The sequence below is a fragment of the Cervus elaphus genome, chromosome 22 (genome assembly GCF_910594005.1).
Source record: "Cervus elaphus chromosome 22, mCerEla1.1, whole genome shotgun sequence".
Lineage (NCBI taxonomy): Eukaryota > Metazoa > Chordata > Mammalia > Artiodactyla > Cervidae > Cervus > Cervus elaphus.
Genome location: NC_057836.1, coordinates 32753600 through 32773157, shown reverse-complemented (window position 1 = coordinate 32773157; position 19558 = coordinate 32753600). Strand labels below are relative to the sequence as shown.

Here is a 19558-nt window from a genome sequence, read left to right as displayed (position 1 = left end):
CCATGGAATTCTCCAGGCCAGAATACTGGAGTGGGTAGCCTTTCCCTTCTCCAGGGGATCTTCCCAACCAGGGATCGAACCCAGGTCTCCTACATTGCAGGCAAATATTTTACCAGCTGAGCCACAAGGGAAGACCAAGAACATTGGAGTGGGTAGCCTATCCTTTCTCCAGCAGATCTTCCCAACCCAGGTATTGAACCAGGGCCTCCTTCATTGCAGGCAGATTCTTTACCAACTGAGCTATCAGGGAAGTCCAGTCTATTAAAGCCTTATAAATTAAATCTTATTCTTTTTTCTGATTGGGATCAGAAATAACATAATTGCAATTCATGCAAAATAATGTGGGGGAGGAACAATCATTATTGATAGTATTAATATACTTCTCTGTAATTTCTTTTTTTGAGAATGTATTTTGCATTAGTTTACATAAAAAATAAGTCATGATTTTTAAAATGATTTTACTGTCCTGTTTTTGTTTAGACCAAAGTCGCTGGAAACTGTGAAAAAAATATAAATGTATTTAAATTTAAATAAATGCCAGTTCTCAGTTTTCATTATTTCATTTATAGAGAGACCCCACTTATCAGTCTCTGGTTTATCCTGAACAGTTTCAGTCTTTCATATTTCTTTCAGAGAAAAACCAAGATAATCCAGAGAACTATTTGACAGTACTCTTCCTTGAGAGCTTTTTCTTTAGCATCAAACTTTTTATTACAGAAGTTCTAGCTTGCATAGTAAAAGCTATCCAAGAACTCTTAAGACAAGTGAGAAATGAGAAATTGTGTTGTATTTTATACATATATAGACATGTGTGTGTGTGTGTGTGTGTGTGTGTGTATACTTATTTACTGGACGCTTCCCTGCTGGCTCAGACAGTAAAGAATCTGCCTCCAGTGCAGGAGACAGGAGGCCAGTGCAGATCTGGGTCGAGAGGATCCACTGGAAGAAGAAATAGCAGCCCACTGCAGTATTCTTGCCTGGAGAATTCTATGGACAGAGGAGCCTGGCGGGCTACAGTTCATGGGGTTACAAAAAGTCAGAGACGACTGAGTGACTAATACACACATACTTATTTATTAATACTTATGTATGTATATATAGATAGTTGCTTCTTCAGTCAGATTTTTTAACTTTCACAAACCGCTATGTGGAGATGAAAGAGTGTTAACCACTACAATATTGTAAAGTAATTAGTCTCCAACTAATAAAAATAAATGAAAAAATAAATAAATAAACATTTGATGTGATTCCTGAATCGAAAGCAACCTCCTTGTTTAAAGATCCTACATGATATGGCTATAGTTTGCAAAATTTTCCCTTATTATTAAATTGATTTGTCAAAGAATTTTTGCTGGTTATTTCATAAGAAATATTATGTGATGGCTTAGTCAAAGAGTATGCATTTTAGATAGTCTTTCTTAAAACCCTAACCCTCAAGATTATCTCAGGTTTTGTCTATGTTTACATATCAGGAAGTAAAGTGGCATTCTGGCAAGCATCCAGTTAATTTTTATCAGTGGAGGTAGACTGACCAAATAATGTTCTTCAAATAGTCTCCTTCCATTCCCTTCCACTGGCTTTTTTGTATTTCTGCACAACTAATAATCAGAAAAAAAGTTGTGACAGCTGTCCATTTCAGCAAGTCAAAGAAGGGAAATATACAGGGTTTGAACCAATAAGAATACTAAGAACATTACTTGGAGTATGAAGCTACATTCTTTTGTAACACACCATGTAAAATTTAAAAGAGTGGGGGAAAAGTTATTAACGAAATAACATGATATACAGTACCTCCACTGATGTTGGTAAAGAGTAAATATGGATAATTGTTATTTCCTTTGAGTCCCTGGTTATACTGAAACTAAAATTCCTTATGTGTGATGTAAGTCATTTCCCCCCTGAGAAGTAAGTCATGAAAGTTGAAGTGACAGTGTCTATCTTTAAATATTCCAAGGCAGTAAAGAAAAATACCCATAGGAAAAATACCGCATCTTATTATAGGATTATAGGTACTTTCTGAGAGGTGCATTTATTCATGGCTGATAGTCCTTTTATTTTATTTTATTTTTCTCTCTCTCTCCTGTAGCAGTTATATGCTGCCCAGCTAGCTGCAATGCAGGTATCTCCAGGAGGAAAGCTCCCAGGCGTATCCCAAGGCAACCTCGGTGCTGCTGTATCTCCTACCAGCATTCACACAGACAAGAGCACAAACAGCCCACCACCCAAAAGCAAGGTACCCCTTTGAAGAAGCTACATATTTTGGCATTTAGAGTTTGCTTTTTGTTCGATGACATGTACTGAATACCTATTATGTGGCAGTAACTGGGCGAAAGGCTAAATCTTCAAGGAAACGATGGTTAGTAGAATCAGTAAGGACTGTGTCCCTATAAATTTACTCACAGAACATTTAGCCACTCATTTATTCAATGAACATGCATTGATAGCTGTAGTAGAAAATGTGAGTGATACAAATATTTAAAAGGTAATTGTGCTGTCACCAAAAATGTTATAGTCTGATAAAATAGATACCCATACTCTATGATATAAGGTCTTAGAAGGAGTTACAGGGAAAGAATGTTAAGTTATTAGGACAAAGATATTATTAATACCTTCAGTGAGGGACCTGCAAAGATTGTCCCAAAGGAGAACTGAAATAGACCTTAAATATGAATATGATTAGGGCATAGAGAAAATGTTTTATTTAAATATCAGTAACTGTTTATGTGATATAGTATAGGTACAATTTCAGACATATCATCCAGCCAATTATTCAGCCCATTAGAAAGATAATGCTAATGTTAAAGGTAAGAGTATTTAGAAATAGTTTTGTTTTTTGGGTAAAGAAAGCATTTCCTGAGAGAACCTCGAAAAGGATCAGGGGAGTTTCAAATAATTTGTTTCTTGGCTCAAAAGAAAGAAGCAGAAAAATTAATTTTAACTTCTTCGTGACTTTTAAGCTCTTACCTAGATGATAGTATATGAATATATTAAACTTCCTATGTAAAAATGTAAAAAGAGTATCCATGAAGGAATTTTCTCTGACTTGCTCAGGGAAATATTCACACATATTTTCTAACAGTTAGAAAATATTCAGTAGAAAACTTAACACAGTGAATTTACCCCCCGAAATAATGCTGTTGGTCTTTTGCTGAATTACCTAGAAAATTGCTTCTGCTCTTTATTTCAAGAATTCATCTTGAAATGTCTGAAAAATAATAGGATTAGAGTATTCACAACAATAGAAAAAATACACAGAGAAAAAAATTTAGAAATTTTTGAAAGAGAAAAAAAATCCTAGAATTTTTTAATCCTCCTCTAGTGCCCTGGCAGATGCTTTTCATAGTCAGTATATTAATCCAGAATAGAAATTGGGAACGAAAACTACTGGATTGGGAAAGTGTCCTCCAGCCTCCATCTTCCCAAATCCCCCAAGTCTGTTTTTTTATACTAATAGATAAATACATTGGGAATAATAACTCACCCTGGACAAGGACCTTAGACATGATTCACTAGCAACATGTACAAAGATAGAGTGGAAAATTATGTACTTGATACTGTGATGTTAGGAAATATGAATGAGCCACTTTTATGAGCTTTTTCAGCTGTGTAATGGACCTTCCATGATCTGTGCTTGAGGTATACTTGAGGCGTGATGTGCTTTTCTATATAATCACAGCAGAACATGTTTTTAAAACTTGGTAATAATGGTGACATTTATTAAATATAATTTAATTTTAAAGCAGTGATATTTTGGTGTCTCCATGGATAGTAGTTTCAATGTATTCCATGTACAGGCTCAATTCAGTTAGGGAGTTCAGTCACTTAGTCGTGTCCAACTCTTTACGACGCCATGGACTGCAGCATGCCAGGCATCCCTGTCCATCAGCAACTCCTGGAGCTTACTCAAACTCATGGCCATTGAGTCGGTGATGCCAGCCAACAATCTCATCCTCTGTCTTCCCTTTCTCCTCCTGCATTCAATCTTTCCCAGCCTTGGGTCTTTTCAAATGAGTTGGTTCTTTGCATTAGGTGGCCAAAGTATTGGAGTTTCAGCTTCAACATCAATCCTTCCAATGAACATCCAGGACTGATCTCTTTTAGGATGGGCTGGTTGGAACTCCTTCCAGTCCAAGGGACTCTCAAGAGTCTTCTCCAACACCACAATTCAAAAGCATCAATTCTTCAGCATTCAGATTTCTTTATAGTCCAACTCTCACATCCATACGTGACTACTGGAAAAACCATAGTTTGACTAGATGGACCTTTGTTGGCAAAGTAATGTCTCTGCTTTTTAATATGCTTTATAGGTTGGTCATAATTTTTCTTCCAAGGAGCAAGCGTCTTTTTAATTTCATTACTGCAGTAACCATCTGCAGTGATTTTGGAGCCCAATAAAATAAAGTCAGCCACTGTTTCCCCATTTATTTGCCATGAATTGATGGGCCCAGATGCCATGATCTTAGTTTTCTGAATGTTGAGTTTTAAGCCAATTCTCACCCTCCTTGATCACTTTTATCAAGAGGCTCTTTAGTTTTTCTTCACTTTCTGCCATAAGGGTGCTATCATCTGCATATCTGAGGTTATTGATGTTTCTCCTGGCAGTCTTGATTCCAGCTTGTGCTTCCTCCAGCCCAGCATTTCTCATGATGTACTCTGCATATAGGTTAAATAAGCAGGGTGACAATATGCAGCCTTGACATACTCCTTTCCTGATTTGAAACCAGTCTGTTGTTCCATGTCCAGTTCTAACTGTTGTTTTGACCCGCATACAGTTTTCTCAGGAGGCAGGTCAGGTGGTGTGGTATTCCCATCTCTTGAACAGTTTTCCACAGTTTATTGTGATCCACACAGTCAAAGGCTTTGTTATAGCCAATAAAGCAGAAATAGATGTTTTTCTGGAACTCTCTTGCTTTTTCGATGATCCAGCAGATGTTGGCAATTTGATCTCTGATCCCCCTGCCTTTTCTAAATCCAGCTTGATCGTCTGAAAGTTCACGGTTCACATACTGTTGAAGCCTCACTTGGAGAATTTTGAGCATTGTTTTGCTAGTGTGTGAGGTGAGTGCAATTGTGCGGTAGTTTGAGCATTCTTTGGCGTTGCCTTTCTTTGGGAATAGAGTGAAAACGGACCTTTTCCAGTCCTGTGGCCACTGCTGAGTTTTCCAAATTTGCTGGCATATTGAGTGCAGCACTTTCACAACGTCATCTTTTAGGATTTGAAATAGCTCAACTGGAATTCCATCACCTCCACTAGCTTTGTTCGTAGTGATGCTTCCTAAGGCCCACTTGACTTCGCATTCCAGGATATCTGGCTCTAGGTCAGTGACCACACCATCATAATCATCTGGGTCATGAATATCTTTTTTTGAATAGTTCTGTGTATTCTTGCCACCTCTTCTTACTATATTCTGCTTATATTAGCTCCATACCATTTCTGTCCTTTATTGTGCCCATCTTTGCATGAAATGTTCCCTCAGTATCTCTGATTTTCTTGAAGAGATCTCTAGTCTTTTCCATTCTATTGTTTCCTCTATTTCCTTGCACTGATCACTGAGGAAGGCTTTCTTATCTCTCCTTGCTATTCTTTGGAACTCTGCATTCAAATGGGTATTATCTTTCCTTTTCTCTTTTACTTTTTGCTTTTCTTTTCACAGCTATTTGTAAGGCCTCCTCAGACAACCATTTTGCCTTTTTACATTTCTTTTTCTTAGTGATGGTCTTGATTCCTGTGTCCTGTTCAATGTAACAAACCTCCGTCCATAGTTCTTCAGGCACTCTGACTATCAGATCTAACCCCTTAAATCTATTTGTCATTCCCACTGTATAATTGTAAGGGATGTGATTTAGGTCATACCAGAATGGTCTAGTGGTTTTCCCTACTTTCTCAATTTAAGTCTGAATTTGGCAATAGGGAGTTCATAATCTGAGCCACAGTCAGCTCCTGGTCTTATTTTTGCTGACTGTATAGAGCTTCTCCATCTTTGGCTTCAAAGAATATAATCAACAGAAAATTGGATTAAAGATTTACTGAGCACCAAAGAATTGATGCTTTTGAACTGTGGTGTTGGAGAAGACTCTTGAGAGTCCCTTGGACTGCAAGGAGATCCAACCAGTCCATACTAAGGAGATCAGTCCTAGGTTTTCATTGGAAGGACTGATGTTGAAGCTGAAACTCCAATACTTTGGCCACTTGATGCAAAGAGCTGACTCATTTGAAAAGACCCTGATGCTGGGAAAGATTGAGGGCAGGAGGAAAAGGGGACGACAGAGGATGAGATGGTTGGATGGCATCACCGACTCAATGGACATGAGTTTGGGTGGACTCCGGGAGTTGTTGATGTACAGGGAGGCCTGGCGTGCTGAGGTTCATGGGGTCACAAAGAGTCGGACACGACTGAGAGACTGAACTGAACTGAGCGTGGCCCCGCCCATCAGAACAAGACCCAGCTTTCCCCTCAGTCAGTCTCTCCCATCAGGAAGCTTCCGTAAGCCTCTTATCCTTCTCCATCAGAGGACAGACAGAATGAAAACCACAATCACAGTAAACTAACCAGTCTGATCACATGGACCACACCTTGTCTAACTTGGTGAAACTATGAGTCATGCCACAAAGGGCTACTCAAGACAGATGGGTCATGGTAGAGAGTTTTGACAAAACATGGTCCACTGGAGAAGGGAACTGCAAACCACTTCAGTATTCTTGACTTGAGAGCCCTATGAACAGTATGAAAAGGCAAAATGATGGGACACTGAAAGATGAACTCCCCAGGTCAGTAGGTACCCAATATGCTACTGGAGATCAGTGGAGAAATAACTCCAGAAAGAATGAAGGGATGGAGTCAAAGCAAAAACAATACCCAGTTGTGGATGTGACTGGTGATGGAAGTAAAGTCTAGTGCTGTAAAGAGCAATATTGCATAAGAACCTAGAATGTTAGGTCCATCAATCAAGGCAAATTGGAAGTGGACAGACAGGAGATGGCAAGACTGAACATCAACGTTTTAGGAATCAGCTCACTAAAATGGACTGGAAAGGGTGAATTTAACTCAGATGACCATTATATCTACTACCGTGGGCAAGAATCCCTTAGAAGAAATGGAGTAGCCCTCATAGTCAACAAAGGAGCCTGAAATGCTGTACTTGGATGCAATCTCAAAAATTACAGAATTATATCCGTTTGTTTCCAAGACAAACCATTCGATATCACAGTAATCCAAGTCTACGCCCCAACCAGTAATGCTTAAAAAGCTGAATTTGAACGGTTCTGTGAAGATCTACAAGACATTCTAGAACTAACACACAAAAAAGATGTCCTTTTCATTACAGGGGACTGGAATGCAAAAGTAGGAAGTCAAGAAATATCTGGAGTAACAGGCAAATTTGGACTTGGAGTACAGAATGAAGCAGGGCAAAGGCTAATAGAGTTTTGCCAGGAGAACGCACTGGTCATAGCAAACACCCTCTTCCAACAACACAAGAGAAGGCTCTACACATATACAGGCTAACACTGAGAAAAATAAATATCTGTAGCAGCATAGTCATTGTCACACACAAATAACTCTGAGGTATTATTCTAGATTTTTCCCCCATGATTTATTAATGTGATTTCACATCATGGTTCATAATGATGCTTTTCATTGGGGCATTTCATTTTATCACTTTAGAGTACATGGTTCACTTGTAAAGAACTGATGGGTTTTTCTTGGCCACTAGGTAACTTTTTATCATTGATACTGAGTGTTGTGTGCTCATTCATGTCCAACTCTTTGTGACCCCATGGACTGTAGCCCACCAAATATCTTCTCCTCAAATCTCTAAATAGAATAATCGTGAAGTTTTTAATGACAGTCAGCCTCATTTGTTTATGCATGTATTTATTTACTCATTCATTTATTCATTCATTCAAAAATTTATTGAGCAGTTGCTGTGACACTTCCTTAGGTAAACCATGCCAAATATAAAAGTGACATAAAGCTTGCCAAGATGAAGGCACTGTTTTATGAGGTATATGGTTTCAGACATTCATAGAACTCCACAGATTGGATGCGAAGTTTGATTGTTCCAGTAATGTTAGAATTCTGCCATATTGTACAGCTTCAAGTACCTCCCTTTATTTAGTGCTACTGAAAAAGTGGATTGTGTTTCTATAGCTATGATTATATACTGTTTAAAAAATATATTTATACTTTGTCACTAAATTTCACTTCTGGAAAATTAGTCTTCATGAATTTTCTATCATATAAAGTTTAAGAAAGCAGCTGAAGTTGTATTTCTTACCACTTGCAATTATTTTAAAGTACATAAAAATTTTAACCCAGGAGAAAGTGCCTCTTTTTAAATAACAACCACAATTTAATAAAAATATGTCTGTTCTTTGCTCAGTTTCCTCTAGTATACCTGTTTACACCCATTATTATTGTCAGAAAAGATGTCTTAAATATGCTTGTGTTTTAGCTCAGCAGTAAAGTTTAGTGGGTTAAAAATTGCCAGAGCAATAAGTATTACTATTGTCATTTAAATGAAGAACATGACTAAAAAAATACAACCAACAATAAATAAAGAGGATGCATTTCAATACATGAATTCTGTTTCTTAGAGACTGGAATTGACATTTATACATAGCATAATAAACATTTTGCCTTCACAGAGCCGTTTCGCTTTAATATAACAGTTATCATTTATTACTACATATAAATATATTTTGAAACAGTCAATCCTGAGTGTCCGGAGGGCATTTTCTGTGTGTTTTATTGGTGGATTTTCACATGTGTCTTATTGTAAAATTGAATTATTTTACTAAATAGCTTTGTGTTATCTGCCTTCCTACCTGGCATAAAGCAGACATAAAGCTTTTATTGTTTGGAACAATGGAATCATAAGCCTCATCCAGGTGATGATGTAAGGAAAATAGTCTTATTGGCAGCTGTCAAAAATCAACCGCGTGCTATGGGTTTGCTTCCCTGCCCTTCTTCCTAGGTGTGCCTTTGACTCACAACTCCAGAGAAGGACACAAACAAAACTTATTTGCAATTTGCAAAAAAAAATGGAAGGGGGGAATCAAAAGGAAGGGGCTCCAAAAGGCTGTAAAATTGTGCAGCGTGAGTCCTCTGATGCATGCTGTTTTCAATCTGCTGTGCGCCAGTTGGAGGCTTGGGGAGTGTGTGCGTGCGCGAGAAAGGATAATGCTGAGAAATGATAGAGTGGCTGTGACCTCCAAGCTCAGCCTGGAAATCCAAGACATTGATTTCACTTAGCATTCCTGCTGAGAAATCTGGCGGAGTTCAGTTGTAATAAAAGAACAAGATTCTGTTCTAATGGTAATGGCGTATGACAGACATATCACTTTGTCTGTCCTCAGCACCAGAGAGAGGAGAATTGGAGAAAGGTCACCTGACCTTCCTGGGGTGTTGTACCAGTGCTGTGCTAAGCTTTGAACTGCCGCCTAGGAACATAATTATTTATAATATTAAATGATAAAGAAACCTTTAGAGGACTCACAGTGACCCTTTAGAAACTGCGAGCAGGAAGTGTATCCCGTAAATGTGAAAACACGAAAAGAAATCTGCTCTCTTCAAACACTGCATTGGAAAACTTGCATAGCATTGCTGGTTGAGTTATATGTCTTTAAACTTACTATTTGGAACTGTTTTCATTAATGCCTGACATACTGTCATTGCTTCACGTTTCCTTATTATTTTATGCCTTGATTTTATTATTCACAAAGACGAGATTCTTTTTTTTCATAATATATTTTGCCAAACATTGAAAAATTAAGGTCTTCGGCAGGTTTTTAAAATTTCTCAGATGTTACATCTTTCTTAAAACATTTGTCTCTTTAGCACTCATTTAATTTTTTTCTTCCTGGATCCTATTCCAAGACTAATTTTTTTATATTTAGTTCTTCAGAGATATTCTCTTAGCTCATGTGTATCCTCCCAGCTGAGTCTATAGCTAAATATTGGTTTAAAAAAACAACATCGAAAGTATGAACTCTTGAACTTGTATATATGAGAGATCCCGTTTAAAGAAAATTTTAGAAATAATTCTGTTTCTCATATTCAGGAAAATTATTTAGTCATAGTATTGTTTAGCACTATTGGTCCATTGCTGCTCTAAATCTGCTTATATTCCTCAACAAATGTTTAAACTAATTTGTTTATAATTTAGCGTTCTGCCACTGAATAGGTAAAATTTATTCAGTGCATTTTTGTCATGTATTTTGTGCCACATATTTATTTGTTTTAATGGTTTTCTGCATTGTTTGCTGCAGTTTTTTAGGAAACCTAGATAGCCTTTCTTTTGTGATAGTAATCGATCTCTTGATAATATTTGTTTGGTAAAAATAAATTATTTCTTTTAAAAATAGCAGAATCAATACCAGCCTTAAAATAGTTATCAAAGGATGAAAAGTATTTTTAGCTGCTTTCACATGCAACTCACACAATTGTTGGTAATGAATAAGCTTGCAATTTCCACGTTAGCAAGAAATCCTCCTATGTTATAGCTATGCTAACCATCTGAACTTCACATTTTAAGTGTTTTGCTATTGCAGAAGTAGCCACCTCTTGGGAAAAATTTAAGTGCATCTTGTAAATACTATGAAATGTCTCTTGGTGCTTGATGAAAACTTATATGTTGCCTGCAGCTAACCAAGAGTAGTTAGTTTGAAAAGCTGATGACAAGAGAGAATTCCTGGGTGCTTTTCTTTTAGCCTTGCTCTGACCCTAGTCATACCCCTGGTCACAGTTGTGTCCCTGCCAATGACAAGAGCTCATAGATTGTCCAAATCAATTTTTTTTGTTCTTTTCAAATACTTCTGGCAGTGCTGTTCCCATTTGCTCAGCAGTAGCACCTGGGAGTCATGTCAGGGAGAAGAAATATTTTTCCAACAACCAGAAAAGGCCGTAGCCAGCTGACCAGACACAATCAGATCCTTTCAGGGGCAATATCCTTATACAGATTGCTTCAGATTCTGAAGTAAGAAGTAGTGCTACATTTTTATCTTATCCTCTTTCACAGACACCAAAATGAAGATCTTTTCTGGTTTGGTAGCCAGGTACTTATGTTAGTAATGTCAGGAGGGCCATGACTGCTCTTAGAGCACTTAGTTTTTGCTGTAATGGTACCAATCACATAATTGCATGCTATCAAGTAAGCATTTTATCAGTACACACTGATCTACAGGGTAGAATTTTGTAGCACTTCAATACTATGAGTCACAAACTGTGGTACACATACACACAACATTACTTAGCAGTATATGCTGGCTATGAGAAATCAGAGGATAATCATGATTCATCTTAACTGAAAATTCTAATAGAAGATTTGGAAATGAAGTTCATTTTGCTAACTTTGAGTCAGTGTTTTATAACGCCAGTTGGGGGAAAGGTTGACTGCAAAAGTGACATACAGTCTAACTACATCTAAGTCAAACCACCACCACACTAATGATGAAAACACTATTTTTAATATTTGACAAAAACATCCTTTCAAGATAAAGCAAAAGACATCAAAGAGATTTCATAACTTTGAAATCTACCAGGAAGTACTGAGGCCTCCACAGTAGTATTTCCATTGTGAAAACTCCAGAAAACAATGCTCATTATAATCATAACTTCAGTTAATATTTTCACATTTTATCTGGACATGAAGACTTTTTAGTAGCAGTAGCTGCCAAAGATATAATTTCAAATATGTGAAAAATCATAGAATACTGCCATTTGACTTACTGTTTCCAGGTCAAGATCTCAAAGAATCATTACTTACTATGCAGGGCTAGAACTGGCTTCCAAATACAGTTATTTCTAAGTAACCCACAGTACTTAAATAGCACTAATCAAAGAGGCGCTTCCATTTATCTATATGCATGCTCAGTCATTTCAGTCATGTCTGACTTTTTGCAACCGTATGGATTGTAGCCTGCCAGGCTCCTCTGTCCTTGGGATTCTCCAGGCAAGAATACTGGAGTGGGTTGCCATGCCCTCCTGCAGGGGATATTCCCAACCCAGGGATCAAACCTGGGTCTCTTGTATTGCAGGCGGGTTCTTTTCTGCTGAGCCACTGTGGAAGCCCAGTTATCTATATACGTAAGATCAAATATAAAACCACTGATTCCTCCTGAAACTGCTAGACCTGCTACTTTGGTAGATTTCATTTCTCCTGAAACTTCAGAACAGAACTGGAATGTTAGCCTCAGCTAATTATAACCACATTTAAATTGGCCATTTTCTATTCTTATGCTTTAAACACTGTCTGGCATATCAATTAAATGCTAGAATCTAACACCTTGCTCCATACAGCTGCTTTGTGCTTTGTTGGGTAGTTATTGAACACCTGCTCCTTCCCCCATATCTCAGTATCTATGAAATAGCAATTTTATGAGCCTTTGAGATGTGCTATGGATGTGTCACACTCAAGAGGTGAGTTCATTTGAGAGGAATCACCCCATAGAGTTAAACTGTAAATGTAACATTATCATTATTATCATCACTTCCTGGGTGGGACGTATTTATAGTGGGTCTAACATAGTCACCCTGTCATTTTAAATAAAATAGTTTTCTTCTTGTGGCCCCTTGTTGCTAAACTGGAATATGTTAAATGAAGTGTTATCAGCAGAACCCCTGTGATCAGCCTCCTCCTTTCCTTTTCATCTGTATTCAGTTGACAGGAATCTCAAACAGCTAGGTACTTAGAGGCTGTTCTGAGCGCTGTGGTATTAAATGTCCAAGTAGGTCATTTGGTGATATATTCTTATGACTCAGAAGCAGGGGGCGGGGGGCACTCACATGTGTAACATACAAATTATAAAACAAAGAGACAGAGTAGTTACAATGCTGACATTTTTTTTAAAGGCAAAATATACAGAGGGATTTAGGTAATGTCCTTTGAATTCAACTGGCCTGGCCTGTGTTCCCCAGTATACCGAATCTGTTTTGACAGGACCTTGTCTGGAACACAGCAACCGGCTCTCATGAGCCACGTCAAAGCTTTTCAATAAGGCAAACCATGGGAGAGGCAAGAGGATGTTGAGCATGTGTGGACATAGGAAGATCCACAGAATCACAGTTTTTAGGTGGAAGTTGCCCTCTAAAATAGATCCAACCCAGTGCAGATTCATCATCCAAAAAGCTAAAGGTTGAAAGCATTTTAATGTTAGAAGCAGGCAGTCAAAACCTAAATATACAGGGAAGAAAAAGAGAACAACGTGAAAGGATGTCCCTGTAATGGGTGGTGTCTAGTACAACGTCAATAAACATCAATACGTCAGACTGAGAAAGTGAAAGTGCTACTTCTGTAGTTATCTTTCCTTTTAGGGAATCATTTATAATTTGGGCTTCCTAAAACTTTCTTCAAATCAGTTAAAATCCTTTCTTTTCTACCCTAAATTATTGATCAGTACTTCATTTGAGCTCTTGATTATTGACCCCTTTTCATCCCTTTAGCCTGACCTGTCCTCTAAATGTTTGAATAGAGAATTGAGAAGTAAAGCTGTGGAGGACTACCATAAACCTCAGATTTGATTCATTTGCATTCCTTCTACTTACTCATTCTTTCCTATTGGCAGAATAGGAAGAATTTTGGTAGTCTGTTTAACACAGATGCCCCAAAGTAGGGATTTGTTTTCTACATGGCAACAAATATTTAGTCTTATTTAGATTGATGGAAAATAGAGTATATACATATTTTTTTTGTTAAATTTTATTAACAGGTTTTTCTCTAGAGAGAATAAAACATTCTCTAGAGAGAATGAAAAATAACATTTTTGAATATTATAAAATAGATCATAGAAAGAAAACAATACAGTTATTAAACAGATGTAAATGTAGAAATCAACAAAATAAAGAGATATAACCTTCTAAACTAAAGGCAGACAAGTTCAAAACCCAAAGTATGCAAAGTTGTCTTTATTTAACAAAGGGCATCAATGTTTTATTTATAGAATTAGGGAAGCTTAAGTAAGAAGGAGGTTCAGAAAGTATCCAGTCCAGCGTACAATAACTCAGTCTCAACGTTACTTTCCCTCTGTCTCGTCTGTCCCTGTGACAGAAGGAGTCCGCCACTCCAGGAGGTAGTGTTATTTTATTCAGGGTAACTCTTAATGTCAAAATATTCTTATTGAAGTAGAACTTTAATCAGCTTTCCAGGATTTCAAATTATGCTCTCACTGAATGACAATTGTATTTGTTAATAAAGTAACAGAAAACCCGATCCAAGCTGGATTAAGCAAAAAGGAAATGTATTCACATTAAAAAAAAAAAGTTATGCTGACTTTAGGTATGGTTTAATTAGAAGCCCAAACACTTGGAAATGTTTTCCAGCCATTAGCTCTGTTCTTTTCTCATTCTTCAAAGCTCTGTCCCCTTTTAGTGTTCTGTAGCACCCTATGCTTACATCTACTACTCATTGATTCAACAAATACTAGTTTACGCCTGTCATGTGCCAAGTTCAGTTCAAGGCAGAGCTATAGCTACTACAGCTATGAACAGGACAGTTTGTCTTCTTAAGATTTTTCAGTTGAATGGGATGTGATAAGCTGTGAGCAGTTAAACAGATAATTTCATATACTGGTAAGTGCTGTGAAGAAAATAAAACATGGTAAAAAAAAAAAAGTGCCAAGGGACAGCAAGGTGATCTCCTTGAGACACAGCTTATGGGGAAGTCTTCTCTGAGACCTAAACCATGAGAAGGAGAGTACCTACAAAGGTCTGGGGGGAAAGATATTCCAAACAGGAGGAAGAGCAATTTAAGGGACCCTAATATATGAGTGAGGTTGACAAATTCATGGTTTAGAAAATAGGCTGGGGTAGTTTCCAGGGGGGCACTAGTGGTAAAGAATCCACCTGCCAATGCGGGAGATTCAGGAGATGCAGGTTCAGTCCTTGGGTTGGGAAGATCCCCTGGAGAAGGAAATGGCAACCCACTCCAGTATTCTTGCCTGGAGAATCCCATGGACAGAAGAGCCTAGCGGGCTACAGTCCATACGATCGCAAAGAGTCAGACAAGTCCAAGCAACTAACACCTTCACTTTTCACTTTCTTTTTCATACTAGTGCTCAGTAGAGTTTTAGAATTGTAATTTTACTTAATGTCTTTTGAATAGGTTAACAAGTCACATAAGAAAACAGACCCTAATTTCTAATCAGATTTTTACTTTTGACATTTGCTTTTTAAATTTTGATTTTTACCCCAAACTTTATAACCCAGTGTGGTTTCGATGATCTGCCAAGTGCAACAGACTTTTAGCTCTCTTTTTAAAAAGTCAGTGAAAAATGTACTATAGTTTTAAAACAATTACAACAGGGTAGTTTTTAAATTATGAATAGCATTATTTTCATCATTGAAATAAACTTGCAGTCTCCTGATTGAGGATTTTTGAGAGGACAGCATTCTTTCAAAATCTCTCTCTCTCTCTCTCTCTATATATATATATATATATATTTGCCTTTCTTCCTTCTTCCCCTCTCTCTCTTCCCCTCCTCCCTTCTCCCTTTCTCCAGCTATAGCTTTATAAAAGTCACAATTTTTGTCATATAAACATGCAGTGCCACCCACTTAACAACAGCTTTTGTAAAGTTTATGTAGAACTTCTATAAATAATGCGATTATTTTGTTGTTAAAAATCATTAAATGACCTATTTAAGCATGTGCATTCATGATGCACTTAAAATCCTATGTTTTACTAATACTGAGTTTACATACAATGTTCTAATGTATCTATTTTATTATATTATATTCCATAAAGTAAGATTCCTTTTTAATTATACTTCTTTTCACATTTTCTCAGGCACATACAATATGGTAGTGGTATTGAACAAAGTTAACTTAAGGAGAAACAGGGACTATTTTAATCCAAAATATAAAAAATTATAAAATAGTGGATTTCTCCATCATCTTTCTTATAGTTTCTCATTTCTTCTAATAATCAACTAAAGAACACAGTCATTCTTAATTATAGTTTTTTGAATAAAGACAAGAAAAAATGTGTAACTTGACTAGTATTAAGTGTGGGGAAAAAATACCTTCATCAGATGCACAGTGAATAGTATAATTCACACTATGAATTATTGTCTAGAGTCTGCTTAATATAATCAAAGGAGTTTGCAAGCATACAGTCCATATCTCACATATCTTTGTTTGAGACAGAGGGAATACAGAATAGGATTCAAAATATAAAACAGCTCTCTTTTTTTTTTTTTGAAATGGGAAATAATCTTTTAATTATTTTACCTGAAAATATATTTGAAATTTTTTTCTATAGTGAAATAAGAATTTTGCTCATGAAAATTTTACTCAGAAATATTACATTTGAAAAGTACATTCTTAATGGCTCAGAATATTGAACATTCCTAAGAACTTGTTTAACAAAATGCTGCTTGGAAAGCAGCATGCCTAAAAATGCAAGTGAAGTATGAAAAGCTGGCAATTTTCCTTAACCTGAATCATGTCCTAATGTGTCCTCAGGTTCTCGTGGGAAGAATGTACCCATTTCTTAGTCCTGGATCTCCTTGTAGATAATATAATTAGATGCTTCTTAGAATTCTACCTCCACCTTCCCCCACCCTGGCCCCACCGTGTGCTTGAGGACTTACAATTGCAATGTCCCACAACTTTCAGCTCTTGTACTTGCAACTATAGATTAGATGAAAACATTGGGTTGAGTTTCTAAGAACCCAGACATTCATCCTTTATGATTTTGGTTTTTTCAAAAGAATAAGGATTAGATCTCTAAATTTCAAGAAAATGAAGATCAGAATTCTCATTTTAGATTTTATTTTACCAAGTAATATGAAAGAAAAAAATGTATACTTAAATTTTAAAAAATACATGTTCCCCAAAATTGTTTATGAATAACAGAAAAGACTAAAAGCCTTACATTTTCATAAAACCACAAAATATTTTTATTAAAGCTCTGTTAGAGATGTTTGCAAGACCAATTATCAATGAGATTCTGTATGAGACTTTCATTTAAATTGAATCTCCCAATAGCCAAAAAGTCTTATTTTTTCTATTTTAGTGTATAATCAGAACTGTTATGGTTTGTTGTACAATTTTGATGATTTCTGGCAGTGTAGAGGTTTGGTAAATAGGAGAAAAAGAAATGGAGACTAAAAATAGAAAGGATGAAATACTGCAAAAAAAAAAAATTGTCTTGTGGTATTTCCAGTAATACTTAACATAAGGAAAAAAATTTGTTTTGTGAAGTATGTACAAAAGCATTATGACAGCAGTAGGAATGTCCTTAAATAGGTACAGATTTTTATTTTCTGTACTTCCCCATGCAACTCTTTTGAGGATCAGAGTTTCATTTTAAGTCTGCAGGAGCTCAACAGTCAGGTCAATCCTATATAAATACAGGGCAGGACAAAAATTTTGGGTCAAGCGATGGAATTTTTAGTGCCAGTTTTCATGCAAATAGTGCTGTCATTTATCTAAAAAAATGATAGTTCTCATTCAGTTTTAAGAGAACCTCTGGGTAATTTTTGTTTGATTTGATTTTGCTTGTCTTTTTCTATTAGCATACATACGAATTGCAGTGAGCTTAAATTCTGATCTGTTATACCTGGGACTGTAATTCACGGCCTTGCAACAAACTAAGTGAAGGAAATATCAATTCCATAAGATTAATTGTTTTAGAAACACTCTCTTTACCCATTGAGTTTTAAGTGGCTGATCCATAATGTGCACTCAATAAATGTTTACTAGATTAAATGTTTATAGTATGTAACCCGATCTTAATATGAATTGCCACCTTAGTTGTCACTATTTGTGATATAGTATTCACTATATGTCAGTTTTTGCAATTAAAAGTATTAGTATGTTATCTAAGATAATATATCTGTAAGGTTTTTTTTTTAATTTAGTTACATGTTTTGTAGCTATTGTCAGATAAACTTGTGGGCTTTTGTTGTAACCAAGTTATTTTCTAGAATTCTAGACATATAAAATAGAACATTAAGAAATGTAATGAGACAAAAATATTAACTTTTAAAAAAATGTTCTTTCAAAATATATTTAAATCCTGGTTTTAAAAACAAGATCCACTTAGAATAAACAGTAAAATATGGTTTATCCTAGATGAAATATCTTCTAGTGAGAAAATAGGAGTGGGAATATGTTCCTTTGGAAAGAGACATACTCCAAGCAATAGACTTGATGTTTCTCTTGAAACAATGCTATATGTTTGTTCACTGGTTTATATGATTTTTTAAAAATTTGTGTAATGACTGTTATTCATAGATGAGGTTTCTAAAGTCACTTTTAGAAGCTGTCAAACAACATTTATTGAGGTTTCTTCGATAAACAACTTTTTAGCACCTTTAATACACTAGTGCATGCATGCTAAGTCGCTTCAGTTGTATCCGACTCTTTGCAACCGTGAGGACTGCAGCCCACCTGGCTCCTCTGCCCATGGGGTTCCCCAGGCAAGAATACTGGAGTGGGTTGCCATGCCCTCCTCCAAGGGATATTCCTGACCCAGGAATCGAACCTGCGTCTCCTTGTATCTCCTGCATTGGCAGGCAGGTTCTTTTCCACTAGTGCTACCTGGGAAGCCCATACTATACAGGACACTTGTAGAATAAAAAAGAATGATAAATAACACTATATAGTGTAATGAGAAAGACAGCAAATAAATTAACAATTAAAATACCATAGGCTAAGTAATAATCAAAGAATAATATGGAGGAAAGGAAAAAAGTTCCCAATACAGTCAAGGAGAAAAATTAAAAGGTTCCAGAAGGTATGTCAGTTAGAAGATTTTTAAAGAAAAATGAGATAACCTCTGCAAGGACATATAGGTATGAAAGAGTAGAGTATTGAATTTCATCTGAATTTTAAAGAAATAAATAACTAACTGTAACATATCTCTAGTTTGGAGTGAACTTAAGAAGAATAAAAATGTAAAGATAAAAATGTCTAAAAGTGTAAGTCTGACCACCTTGCCTTGGCTTTCTGTAATCTGGCCCCATTCACCTCACTAGCCTAAATTATTTCTACTTTTCTCCTAATCTCAGCAGTCTGTGCCCCAAATGGAATCACTTCCTCATGGATCATGTTATTTTACCTCTTTTTGCCTGTGTTTGTGCCATTCTCCCTCTCTGAAATGCTTTTGCCCTCTTCATTCCACTTTTCCCTCTTGCCTTGCACCAACTCATAAGCTCTGTCTCAACTATCACCTCTACATAGGATTGGCTATTCTGTCATATGTGACCACACTGCATAGACATGTACTCTTGGTATAGTATCCCAGCATCCTACACAAGAGACATGGGTTTGATACCGGGGTCAGAAAGATCCCCTGGAGTAGGAAATGGCAACCTGCTCCAGTATTCTTGCCTGAAAATTTACAAGGACAGAGGAGCCTGGCAGGCTAAGGTCCATGGGGTCGCAAAAGAATCAGACACGACTGAGCATGTGTTCTTACACTTGATTGCACTTGCCTTCCCTTGTTTGACTCTGAGTCACTTGATGATGGGGACCTTATCATATTCATTCTTAGCACCTGGTGTAATACTTGACATATAGTCATTGTTCCAGTTCTATTAAAAGAGAAACAAGCA

General features: G+C 36.6%; 1 protein-coding gene across 18 annotated transcripts in view; it reads left to right on the top strand.

Annotated features, from left to right (window-relative positions):
- The window catches only part of SOX5 (SRY-box transcription factor 5), a 1103086-nt gene that overhangs the window by 1018235 nt on the left and 65293 nt on the right, over positions 1–19558 (top strand). For all 18 annotated transcript variants that reach the window (XM_043882232.1, XM_043882231.1, XM_043882225.1 and 15 more), the window contains one exon: positions 2087–2233. In XM_043882232.1, the coding sequence (XP_043738167.1) occupies positions 2087–2233 (147 nt within the window). The remainder of the gene's footprint in view (positions 1–2086; positions 2234–19558) is intronic.